At 45.1% G+C, this 11540-nt stretch overlaps 1 protein-coding gene across 1 annotated transcript; it reads left to right on the top strand.

Moving 5' to 3' along the window:
* The first annotated feature begins 331 nt into the window (after window positions 1-331).
* Window positions 332-9695, top strand: LOC309373613 (pepsin A-like). The gene is made up of 9 exons (XM_081917959.1): window positions 332-482; window positions 1054-1210; window positions 2267-2384; window positions 3911-4029; window positions 5569-5768; window positions 6661-6777; window positions 7064-7199; window positions 8420-8512; window positions 9411-9695. The coding sequence occupies exons 1-9, from the start codon at window positions 427-429 to the stop codon at window positions 9561-9563; spliced, it is 1149 nt and encodes a 382-aa protein (XP_081774085.1). The 5' UTR covers window positions 332-426; the 3' UTR covers window positions 9564-9695.
* The last annotated feature ends 1845 nt before the right edge of the window (window positions 9696-11540 follow it).

Genomic DNA, 11540 nt, shown 5'->3' with positions numbered 1-11540 from the left:
TTTAGTAAACTAAGTCCTACACAGAGTAGGCCCATTGGAATTGATAGACACTGTGAACTTAGGCCCATGTATATCAATCGGTCTACTCTAAGTAGGACTTGGTTGAATACAATGCATTATGTAAGTGCCCTTGACACCTGCCATTGTGTTCTGATGGGTTTTAATGTCACATGAGTTTCAGCACCCTTTTAGGTCAAGATCCTAATGCAAATGGAAATGAATGAACTTGGAACGTTCTCTAAGCCTTTTATTTAAGGACATAAAAAAAAATCTTATCAGGAAGGTTTGCATTTCTTATCGGAGTTGCAAATACGATATGAAAGACTTGGAGCTTCATGTATATAAGAAGCAGCACCCTGCTGTGTTGCTCTACAGTTGGGACCCACATTTCATTTTCATCAGCGGCTTGGGGATAAAGGAGACATCATGAAGTTGCTTTTGCTTCTGGGCTTGGTGGCACTCTCCCAGTGCTTGGTGACCAAGTAAGTACTGGGGTTTCAGCTTTCTTGAAGGAAAGGAGGTACACTCTGATTCAGAAACATCCAGCCTTATGTTTAAACCAGGGATGGTGAAGCTATAGCCCTCCAGATTTTATTAGATACAACTCTCATCAGTCTTCACTATTGGCCAAGCTAACTGGGACTGATGGGTGCTGGAATCCAACAACATCTGGAGGGCCACATATCCTAACCAGGCTCTAAACTTGGTTCAGCAAGCTCTTTCAGCAAACTCTCTGTCTCTGATACCAAGCAAGCCATAAACCCTTTGCTGTGTCCCAGTTCTACCCCCAAAAACTAAAGAAAGCATTAAAAAAATTATCTATTCAACCAGCTAGCCATCTACAAAAACCCTGTACATTCCTAGGTGCCATCTTTCTATAGAAAACTTGGTGAAGCCATTCTTGACTAGGATCTCCAAGGCCTACTACATTGCAAATACTGAAAGTCCTAAAACAAACTTTGCTTTGCAAGCTTCAAGAACTAGAATATATATTTTCTCCTATCACCTTGCCATCTTTCTTTCTTTTTCCCCTTCTCACTCTTTGCTGTTTAGGGTCCCTCTGAGGAAAGGGAAATCCCTGAGGCAAAACCTTAAAGAACATGGGCTGCTGGAAAAATACCTGGAGAAACATCCTCACAACTTGGGCTCAAAGTATTTCCCCAGCCAAGGCAACGCAAATGCCGCTGAGCCCTTGGAGAATTACATGGATGTAAGTATTCTTTATTCATACGTTATAACTGAAACAATACATTACTGAATTTTGGTAAAGAGAAGGAACTGACCAGGGTTATTATGTGCTTGCAAAATTGGTTCACTCAGTATAAAATTAAAATCTGAAAAGGAGAAGATCAGGAGTGGGACCTACATCTTGGTAACCAGTCAACCCAATCTATCCCTTCCAAAAATTCCCACACCAATTCTCCATTGCTAAGCATCCCTGGTTTGTACTTCAGCCACTTCTATCCTTCACTGAGGCACTCTTATGCTGGCACTTAGTGTTCCACTGCCAGAGACTACCCTTAGGACTTCTCCAGATGACCTTTTTATTAGCATTCATATTGATTTGCGTCTACAAAGCTTATGTGGTAGTTAGACTATGCCTGGACTTTATTGAGCATTTGCTCTGTTTATTTATGGGGCAATTATACCACAATGAACATTCATCCTGATCTGCTTGCAAGGTGTTTACATGTCTTTCTGTTAATAATTTGTTCATCCCATACTTTCCCCATCATTTTTCTAATGGCCAAAAGTCAGGTTTTTTAAAAAGCAGATTTGTTGCTCTAGGTCAATGGAGCACTTTAATCCACTTCAATTTTGCAGACCTAAAGCACCCTTAGATCTGAGGTATAATGTATTTAGAACAGGCATCATTTTAGCAAAGGTTTCCATGCAAACCCCTTCCTGAATGCCAAACTGAGCAGGATTTAACTGCACACACCCTGTTCCCAACAGGGAACATGTATGCACAGCCAACATGGAATTTAACCCTGCCCTCATGCCTATCAGATGATGTCACAAGTGATGTCAGCTGATGGGCAGGTGGCTGTGGTTTGGAGAAAGTGGTCTTGAGGGCCAGCTTGGACTCCTGGTGGACCAGGATTGGCCCACAGGCCAGTTGTTCTTCACCCTTGTCATATGAGCTTCCAATGAACCAATCAGAATGGATGCTCAATAAACGGGTCACCAGGAAGAACTTCTGTCTCCAGGTGAATCTTCTGTGGTGCAATAGTAATGATAACACCCCGTTTTCTTCCCCCCACAGATTGAGTACATTGGCACCATCTACATCGGTACTCCACCACAGCAGTTCACAGTCCTCTTTGACACCGGCTCCTCCAACTTGTGGGTCCCTTCTGTGTACTGCTCCAGCTCAGCCTGCTGTAAGTAGCCTGTAGAATTGGGAATGGACTGGGTAATCCTTTCAGCCCATGCCTAGCAATCACTTCCTCAATGTATATTCATAGTGGTCATGCAAAATGCAGCCCTAATATTAGGCTTAAGTGGACAGTTGCCTAGGCTAGCCCATGGCAGATGGCAATAAAGGGAATCAAGGTGGAACAACAACACAAGGTCTATCTTCACATATGGCAGGGGTAAGGAACCGTTCTCAGCCCGAGGGCCACAATCTCTCATGGGCAACTTTTCAGGGGCCTCATGTCAGCAGTGTGTGGGGCCAGAGGTAAAAGGGGATAGACAACTGCTAAAGGAGACTACATTGCAAGCCCAGTCGCAGTCCCCCTCCCCAGAAATCAGGCCCCGCAAATAAGAAGATACATACACAGCATGTTATGGGATTAAATTAGGCCACAACTTTATTAAAATTCAGATGTAGGAGAACCTTGGCTTAGGTATTGGGTGTGTATCCCTCTCTGACCCCGGCTGGGAACTAAGGAAGAGCAGGGGTTGGTAGGAGTTCAGGGGGACACCACAGAACATAAGTTTATGCAGCTGGGCCCCCCAACTCCTCCCGTATGGGGGTTCTGACCATGCACCGAGCACTCATGGTCAGTGGTACCCAGCATAAAACCCCTCTAACTGGGCCCTGCTAATGCCGCCGTGTGAGAGATGCGCTACTGCATTACCCCTTGGTCACATTGATGGACTAAAGGATTCCGCCCAAGGCCTAAAATCGCAGCCTCGCCGCCAAGATTCCCCACAGCTGAAAAGGCCTACCACTTGCAAAAGTTTAGCAACAACCCGCAAACCACTCTTCCAGATATTCTGACCAGAATGGCTGACCAGCATCGCCGGCAACTTCCTTTTCTGGTTCCCAGCTCCACCCTGGGGCCGCAACCGATTGGCTGTTGGTGCACATCACCTGGATGACCTGGACGGCCCAGGGGTTGGAGCAGCTGGCAGGCATGACCCCGTGGGTCAGGGAAGCCCACTCCGGGTCGCAAAAGCTGTCCATGTCATGACTGGTGAACAGTCATTCCAGTCATACAAAGTTGGAGGTTTCTATTCACACACATACCACACACTCCAATCGCCACCCAACAGAGCAAGAGGCATTAACAAATTTCAAGGACACATTCGAGCCAGACAAAATCCCTTGGGGAGTGTGGGATGGGGAAGGAATGACCTGGGATGGGGAAGGAGGAGTCCTCGGGGCAGGCAGAGAGGCCTAGAGAGTTGCATTTGGCCCCTGGGCCTGGAGGTTCCCCACCCCTAATATTTGGGGAAGTGACATGAGGGGATATTTCTCTCTGCATCTACTCAACCGGCTAGAGAGGAGCATTCCCCCTAGCACTGGCCAGGCGTTTTCCCCTCACAACCACAGCCAGCTCCCATTCAGCTGAGGTTAGAGGAAAGAGCTTTCACATTGTAGTACTGAGGCAGCTCACGTCTGTATACATGTTAAACCTGAACGCCACAACATCACGGATTAACTCCTTTGTGTTTTCAGCAAACCACAACCGCTTCAACCCCCAACAGTCCTCCACCTACCAGGCCACCAGCCAGAGCGTCTCCGTCACATATGGCACCGGGAGCATGACTGGATTCCTAGCCTATGACACCGTCCAGGTAAACTGCTGGGGGACAAAGAATGATGTGCAGCCAGTTTGGAAGCTAAACACTGGGCATAGGTGGATAAAGAGGAACAGTACTGACTGAGAACCAGTGCTTTTTTCTGGGGGTACTCAAGGGTATGCAGTACAGGCACCTCTTTTTCTAGAAGCAAAGCACTGCTGAGAACCATAGAACTAAAATACATCACTCTTTGCTAACTTGGTGAGCTTCAGATATTTTGGGCTATGCTCCTCATCAGCCTCAGCCAGAACACCTTTGAGAATCTGCATTACAAGTCATATTCTATACTTTACAACTTGCACTTAGCTATGCTAGATCCCCTGTTATTTAGATTCCCTGCACAATTAGTAAAAGGCTCTTTGAAAAAGGATGTTTGTATAGAATAGGATTTACCTAATGAGTCCTGGCAGTGCAATATATGCCTGAGGGTTTCTGCAATGGGGCTCCCCCCTCCTCCCCAACTTGCCCAGCAGTGCACCCCCCCCCATTTTTTCCTGGGGAGAGGGGTCGGGAGAACACCCAAAACAGATGGAGGGGAGATCGTTCTATCTGGCAAACTGCAAAACCTTCACCATAGCACAATGATGAATTCCACCCACAGTGCTTTTCCTAGGTTTTCAAAGGACTCCACAAACATTGGTCCCATTTGAATAGAACTCAGAATCAGTTTAGTGCTACACAAATGAGCCTGGTTCAGACTTGTTGTGTCAAAATGTGGTTAATTTAAATGATGGCTTATTTAAATAATCCAAGATTAAACTATGGTTTCTGATCCTGGCCTTCTTCAATAAACCATAGTTTAAGCTATCAGCAGTTCCAGGTCTGAAAATAATGACAAAATGATTAATTAAAAAAAAAAGAAAACGAGTTATTCTTTTGTTCCATGGCTGAGGAGGATTGCTCATGTAGTACTAAAACTATGGTTTAGCATTAGGTCCAAGCCAGGCCAATATCATAGCAGTCCTTGCAACAGACCACTATTATGATTCCCATGTTAAGGGCAAGGAGGCTGAGAGTGGCTTACCTAAGGCTACTTTTCCAATTTGTGGATGAGCTGAGCTTTGAAGAAGGGGAGTTCCAGCTCACACTCAAGATTACACCAGCTGAAAAGCAAAAAAAGAGCCTTTATTAGGGGTTGCTATATTTCAAAAAGTAAAAATCTGGACACAAAAGTTGTTGAGCTTTTATTTCAAAATCTCAGAGAGAGAGAGAAATTTTAAAGCTCCCCCCCCCCTTTGGAAATTCGCCAAAGATCAACACTTCCAATATGGGCTGCCATATGCCTGGGTTTTCCCAGACATTTCAACCGATTTCTGAAAATTCCACCCAGACGCCATTTTTGACGGATGAATTCCAAATGTCTGGGAAATTCTAGATGTACGGCAGCCCTAGCCTTCATTATGTTGCCTGGTTAACAAAAAGTACTGCCTATCACTGCTGCTACCACCACCACCACCACATACATCAGCTAGGAAGTGGAATATTTTCATTTAATTTCATAATGTTTCTGACTGTAGCTTCTCTCGCACATAGGTGGGAAGTATTGAGGTCACCAACCAGATCTTTGGCCTGAGTGAGACCGAGCCTGGCACTTTCCTTTATTATTCCCCCTTTGATGGCATCTTGGGTCTGGCTTACCCCAGCATTGCCTCCTCTGGTGCAACTCCTGTCTTTGACAACATGATGAGCGAGGGTCTGGTGTCTCAGGATCTCTTTTCCGTCTACCTGAGTTCGTAAGTACTGTATGAGCTATCTGAGAGCATTTCCCCACAAAGGGATGCAGCAGGGGCCCCTTGCTAATGGACAGAGGACAGAAGAACTAAGTACAGTAGGTTGTTTCTAGAAACTCAGCAGCAGGGAAACTTGTGCTGGATAGCAAGTCCAAAATTTGACCCAAATACCAAATTTAGCTTCATGTCTAAGCACAAAACTGCATGCAAGTCTTTTTAAAATATTGGGGATTCTGACTTTATTCCTCACTAGCCATCACCATATCAAGCATCACTTAGGGCTCAGCTGGACAACTACTAAATATATTACAACTTATAGATGATGGTGGTGATGTAACACTTTTTATAAGTGCTTGTTGCCCTTTACTTACTCTGACACCATAGTCTTTACAACAGCATGGATGGCAAACTTGTGTCCCTTCTGATGTTGTTGGGCTCTGACTCCCATCAGTCTCAGCCAGCATTTTGGGGTGGATTCAGTCACATACTGAAAGCTTATTTGGAGCTCTTGTGCAACAAGCCCATTTCCTCCAAAAGATCAATAAGGAGAATACCAGTAATTTCCTTATTTGCAGTAAGGAAATTGATGGGGAAATGCAGTAGAAAGTGTGGATAACACTTGCTTTGATGCAGCGCCATCTATCCTCCCCACAAACAAATAGGAATGAATGCTTATTAAATATCCAACATCATCAAATCTCCCTGCAAGCAAATGAGGATGAATGCTCAATAAGCAGATCATCTGAAAGCACCCTATGCTATGTGAAAGACTCTCTGCCTGAGATTCTGGACAGTTGCAACCAGTCAGTGAAGACAGTAATGGCCTAGGTGGACAAACAGTCCCACCTTATATCGGGCAGGTTCTTAGAGTCCTTTGTTGTCATTTTCTTCTCAGCAATGACCAGAGTGGAAGCTTTGTGATGTTCGGTGGTGTCGACTCATCCTACTATTCCGGGAACCTCTACTGGGTGCCTCTCTCTTCTGAGTCTTACTGGCAGATCACTCTGGACAGGTAACGACAACTTCAGTCATCACTTCAGTCAGAGGCCACCAAGAAGAAGGTGCAAAATATGATGTGATCAGCTGAGACACATGAGATTCAGAGAATAGCTGAGGGACAGAGAGCAAGCAGGAAAGAGGCAGAGGCAGGGAGAGCAGCCATGGAAAGTTGTACCTTACACGCAATGGGTGGATCTCACGAGAGCATTTCTCCCACATTTCCTCATGGGTACCTTGTGGGCAAAAAGATGAAGGTTGCTTTCTCTTTGTCACATTTGACCTACCTGTGTTCTCTTCAGCATCACCATGAATGGCCAGGCTATTGCATGTTCCGGCGGCTGCCAAGCTATTGTTGACACTGGTACCTCCCTCTTGGCTGGTCCCCCTCAAGGCATTTCTAACATTCAGTACTACATTGGCGCAAGCAACGGTGAGGTAAGGAAAGAAGGGAGGCTTCCAAAGGTACCAAAGAGACTGATATGATGGAGAGTATGCATGTGTGAGAGAGAGGCGGGGAGAGAGAGATGAGTTCAATGCCAATTCTGACTCCTGGGTGGTGGTGGTGGTTGTTTTTAAAAAAGCACTGATGTGGGCTGGCAGTGGGAAACATGTGGCTCTCCATACTCCTATCAGCCCCCGCCAGCATGGCTAATGGCCAGGGATGATGGGAGCTGTAGACCAGCAACATTAAGAGGGCCACAAGTTCCTCACCTGTGAGGTAGGCCAAAATCAGATTATGAAGAAAGAAAAGGGGAATGGCAAGTTGGTTATTCCTCAGCCTTCCTGTGACCTTTCTCCATTGTACAAAGAACCTTCTGCTCGTGGCTGGAAGGCAGGGTAACTATGGATATATGTGAGTCTGAGATTTTTAAAAAAAATAATAGATGCTTGGAGTTTTAGAAAAAAAGTTACTTTGGTGCTATTGTTACGGTGGATGCAAACAGCTTCCCTAAGAAAGATCTTCTGCTGCAGGAGCATTCCCTTTTCAATCCGAACTAGACTGTTGCCAAGAAAAGGTCATTTCCATCCAAACACCAGCCGGCTAGCACTATCATGGGATGGTTGTGCAAGAAGGTGGTTGCACAAATGTTGCCTGTGGTGGCAAGCGGCCCAGTTCCAACCCTGCCCTCATGATTTGATTGGTGCTATTTGTTTTCTATACTGCATCCCCACCCCCACCCCAGACCCCATTTGTTTTCTATACTGCATCCCCACCCCCACCCCATTTCCTCTGTTTGCAATGTTCAGGGTGTGCGTGCTGCTGCTTTTGCAGCCAGAACAGCACCACCCATGAAACAGAGAAAGGCTTGAGGTGCCTCCAAGATTTGCAGAAGTAGAACAATCTTTAGGAAACCTGGAGGGTGGTGGGACTCCAGATACAGTCCAATGAAGGCCATGGAACACTGAATTGTTGAGGTGGGAGCAGAAAATCAGGGATGGAGTGGAGTGGAATGAAGTAGAGTGGCTGGAATCCTGAACAGTAGGAACTCCACACTGCAACATTATGTTGAAGGTCCCATTTGTATTAACTAATGTCCTTCCCAGGGCCCTTCCACTTAGACTAATTGTTGGCTTTTCCTTTTGTTCTCAACATTTGAAGGCACAGTGCCACATGGCTAATCTTGTTACTTTTTATTTGTTCTACTCCACATCAGGTCAGCTGCAGTGCCATGAACAGCCTACCTGACATTGTTTTTACCATCAATGGCTATGAGTTCCCTGTGCCTGCCAGTGCCTACATTCGCCAGGTAAGGGTCATGGTTCATCTAACCTGGAATTTTCTCGAATCGTTTCTGTGAAGGGATCAGCCTGCTGATTAAATCAGTCCTGCTGGCTAGGACCCGAACCAATGAATTCAGGTTACAAGAAAGGAGATTCTGACTAAACATCAGGAAGAACTTTCTGATAGGAAGAGCTGTTTGACAGTGGAACAGACTTCCTTGGAAGGTTGTGGAGTCTCCCCTTCCTTGGAGGTTTCTAAGCAGAGGCTGGATGGCCAGCTGTCATGGATGATGTACTTGAGATTCCTGCATTATAAGGAGTTGGACTAGATGACCCTCAATGTCCCTTCCAACTCTACAGTTCTATGATTCTATGAAAAGTTGATAGGAATCAGATCCACGAAGGGGTAATAATATCATATAAATTCAATAATTCAAACCTAGGAAAGATCCACACCATACATTTGAAGTACATCCAATGCACATGACTTCCTTCCCAAGAATCCTGGGAACTGTTGTTTGTTAAGGGTACTGGGAATTGTAGCTCTGTTAGAGGGAAATTACAGTCCTCAGGATTCTCTGAGAGAAGCCATGTGCCTTGGATATGCTTTAAATGTATAGTGTGAACCTGCAGTGTGTGGGGAGGGGGGAGAGAATCTCCTAATGCCATATTCCATAAAATGCACAAGCATTCAAGCAACACATGGCTGAATGAAAGGAAGGTGTGCTAGGGAGACAGCTGGTGTCCAGTGAGTGACACAAACCATAAAGCCCTCCTTATATCAATCACAGGACAGTCCCCACACAGCCCCCAACCTCACTTCAACATAGATGCTCTGTGAAGGGTCTCCCATGCCAGTGAAGCTACTCAAGTGGTGTGACACAAAAGCCAACACTAACTGTATCTTGTTTCCCTTTGTTTCAGGGCCAAAATGGCTATTGCACAAGTGGCTTTGAGTCCATCAGCATTCCTACTCAGTCTGGTGAGCTGTGGATCCTTGGGGATGTCTTCATCCGCGAGTACTACTGCGTCTTTGACAGAGCAAACAACCAGGTCGGCTTGGCCCCTGTGGCATGAACGTGACAACATCTATTGGCAAAATGATTCCCTCAAGGTTGTTTTTACTTGCTGGGACTAAATTTAGTCACTATGCTCCCTCCCCATAAGCTGAAACATTAATAACAGTAGAATAAAAGAATATAAAGCAAATGAATTTTGGTTTGCATTCCTCACAGACTTAATGCATACCTATCTAACTAAGTATTACCAGTGAGAAAGTGGAGCTGGTTTTCCTTTTTCGTGTTCATCTTTTCTAGTTTCCATGGGTCTCTACTCTACTCTTCTTCTGGCTAGATCTGTTGAGCAACTTAAAACACAACACACAACATCACTCTATCCTGAATTTCTGTTCACCAGTTCCATGTGAGAGCTTCAGCTATTTTTTACGCGTCAGAGCAACTTGCTCTGTCCATTTCTGATAAACTTCGTTCCACTGAACTTCTGATATGTTCTGTTGCACAGAGGGAATGCTCCCCCCTCGCTTGAAATAGGTTAACAGAACATGAAACATAGACTTAGTCCTTGGGGACACCAAAGATACATGATGGCCCAAGAAAGGGGGAAATCAGTGACCCCAATGTTCCAGGCAGATAGGCAGGCAAGGCATGATCAGCACCTTGGAGAGAGACCTAGATGTGCTAATAATCCTGCAGCTGAGCACAGCATACAGTGTCATAGCCTGGCTAGGTATTCCTTGACTAGAGGCCTCACCAGCTGTATGCTGCATCTGGCCATTGACTTCTTCTGGCCTGTGTTTTCAAGCTGTAGGGATATCTCCTCTCCTGATCCTCTGAGGAGTCTGTGGTCCAATGATCATAATCTGGTGGCAAAAAGTGTCTCCTTGGGATTCAAGGGAGGAGAGATGGGCTCCAGTGCTAACAGCTGAGATCCACATGGGGCAGACCAGAGACTGGATCCACCTCCTCCATCATTCCACAGCCATGACAAAGCCCTAGTTTGGAATTCCCAGAACACATTCAGGCCAACCAGACACAGCAGGTTACATGTTGCAGAAATTCTTAATGTGAAACTCTTTACTTTGAACGCTTTAGTTTTTAAAAGCTAAAAACCGCACTTTTGAAGAAACACAGGTTAAATTTATTTGACACAAGCGTTGATTTTTTTTAAAACAAACTCTTATTCCCCCGCCACTGCCGCCTCCCACTCCCACCCCCCACATTGGAAACATTCACCATAACGTGAAGCCAGCAATTCAGAATGCACAGCCTCAGTTAAAAATGCATCCATCTCCAGCTGCCTGATGGGAGGTAGAAGAACCAGTAATACAGACTGAAGTCTGGACTGTAGAGATTAGATTTACACTGGACACGCTACAAGCTACTTTCCAAACTACCAAACTATGTTCCAAAAATAATTGACATCCATGATTCCTAAGCACTGAGTTTTAAGAAGTGCTGTTTCATAACGGGACCAAGAGAGAATTCATAGCAACCTCACAAAATTACAGTCTCCGGAGTTCGGGGTAGGGGGAAGTCACGGCAACTAGTCTGGTTTCAATTGTCCAGTACAGATGCATCCTTATTAGACACCTCTCTGAGGTAGTTAAACAAAATCTGTCCTGCCACCAGTTTCAGGAGTTGGTTGCAAATACCTTCAAAGCCTAAAACAAATCTAAAAGGACCAAACCACTTTCAGGGAGGCTGGCAAGTGGCATGCTTCAGCAAAGAAAATGAAATTCATGTTGAAATTTAAATTTCAAAATGCAAATTTACCTATCAATTGCGGGGGGACGGGACATGTTTACATTTAGCTACCACAAAACGTCTGTTTTTGGTGTTTGCATAAATCTAGCTCCTGTGTACTGTAATCTGAATTTCAGAACTCCTTACACAATAGTAGATCTGGTATCAAAGCCAGAAATGGAAACTAGCCAACTTTCCTTTAAAATTATCATCCCTGAAGACTGACATTCTCGTATAAGTCCAAAAAGAGCAACAGGATACCTGTGCTAGACCTGGTGTGAGAACATTTACT

The sequence above is a fragment of the Podarcis melisellensis genome, assembly GCF_964234715.1.
Source record: "Podarcis melisellensis genome assembly, chromosome: 1".
NCBI lineage: Eukaryota > Metazoa > Chordata > Lepidosauria > Squamata > Lacertidae > Podarcis > Podarcis melisellensis.
Note: the sequence above shows the minus strand (reverse complement) of the source record. Positions and strands in the feature narration are given on the sequence as shown.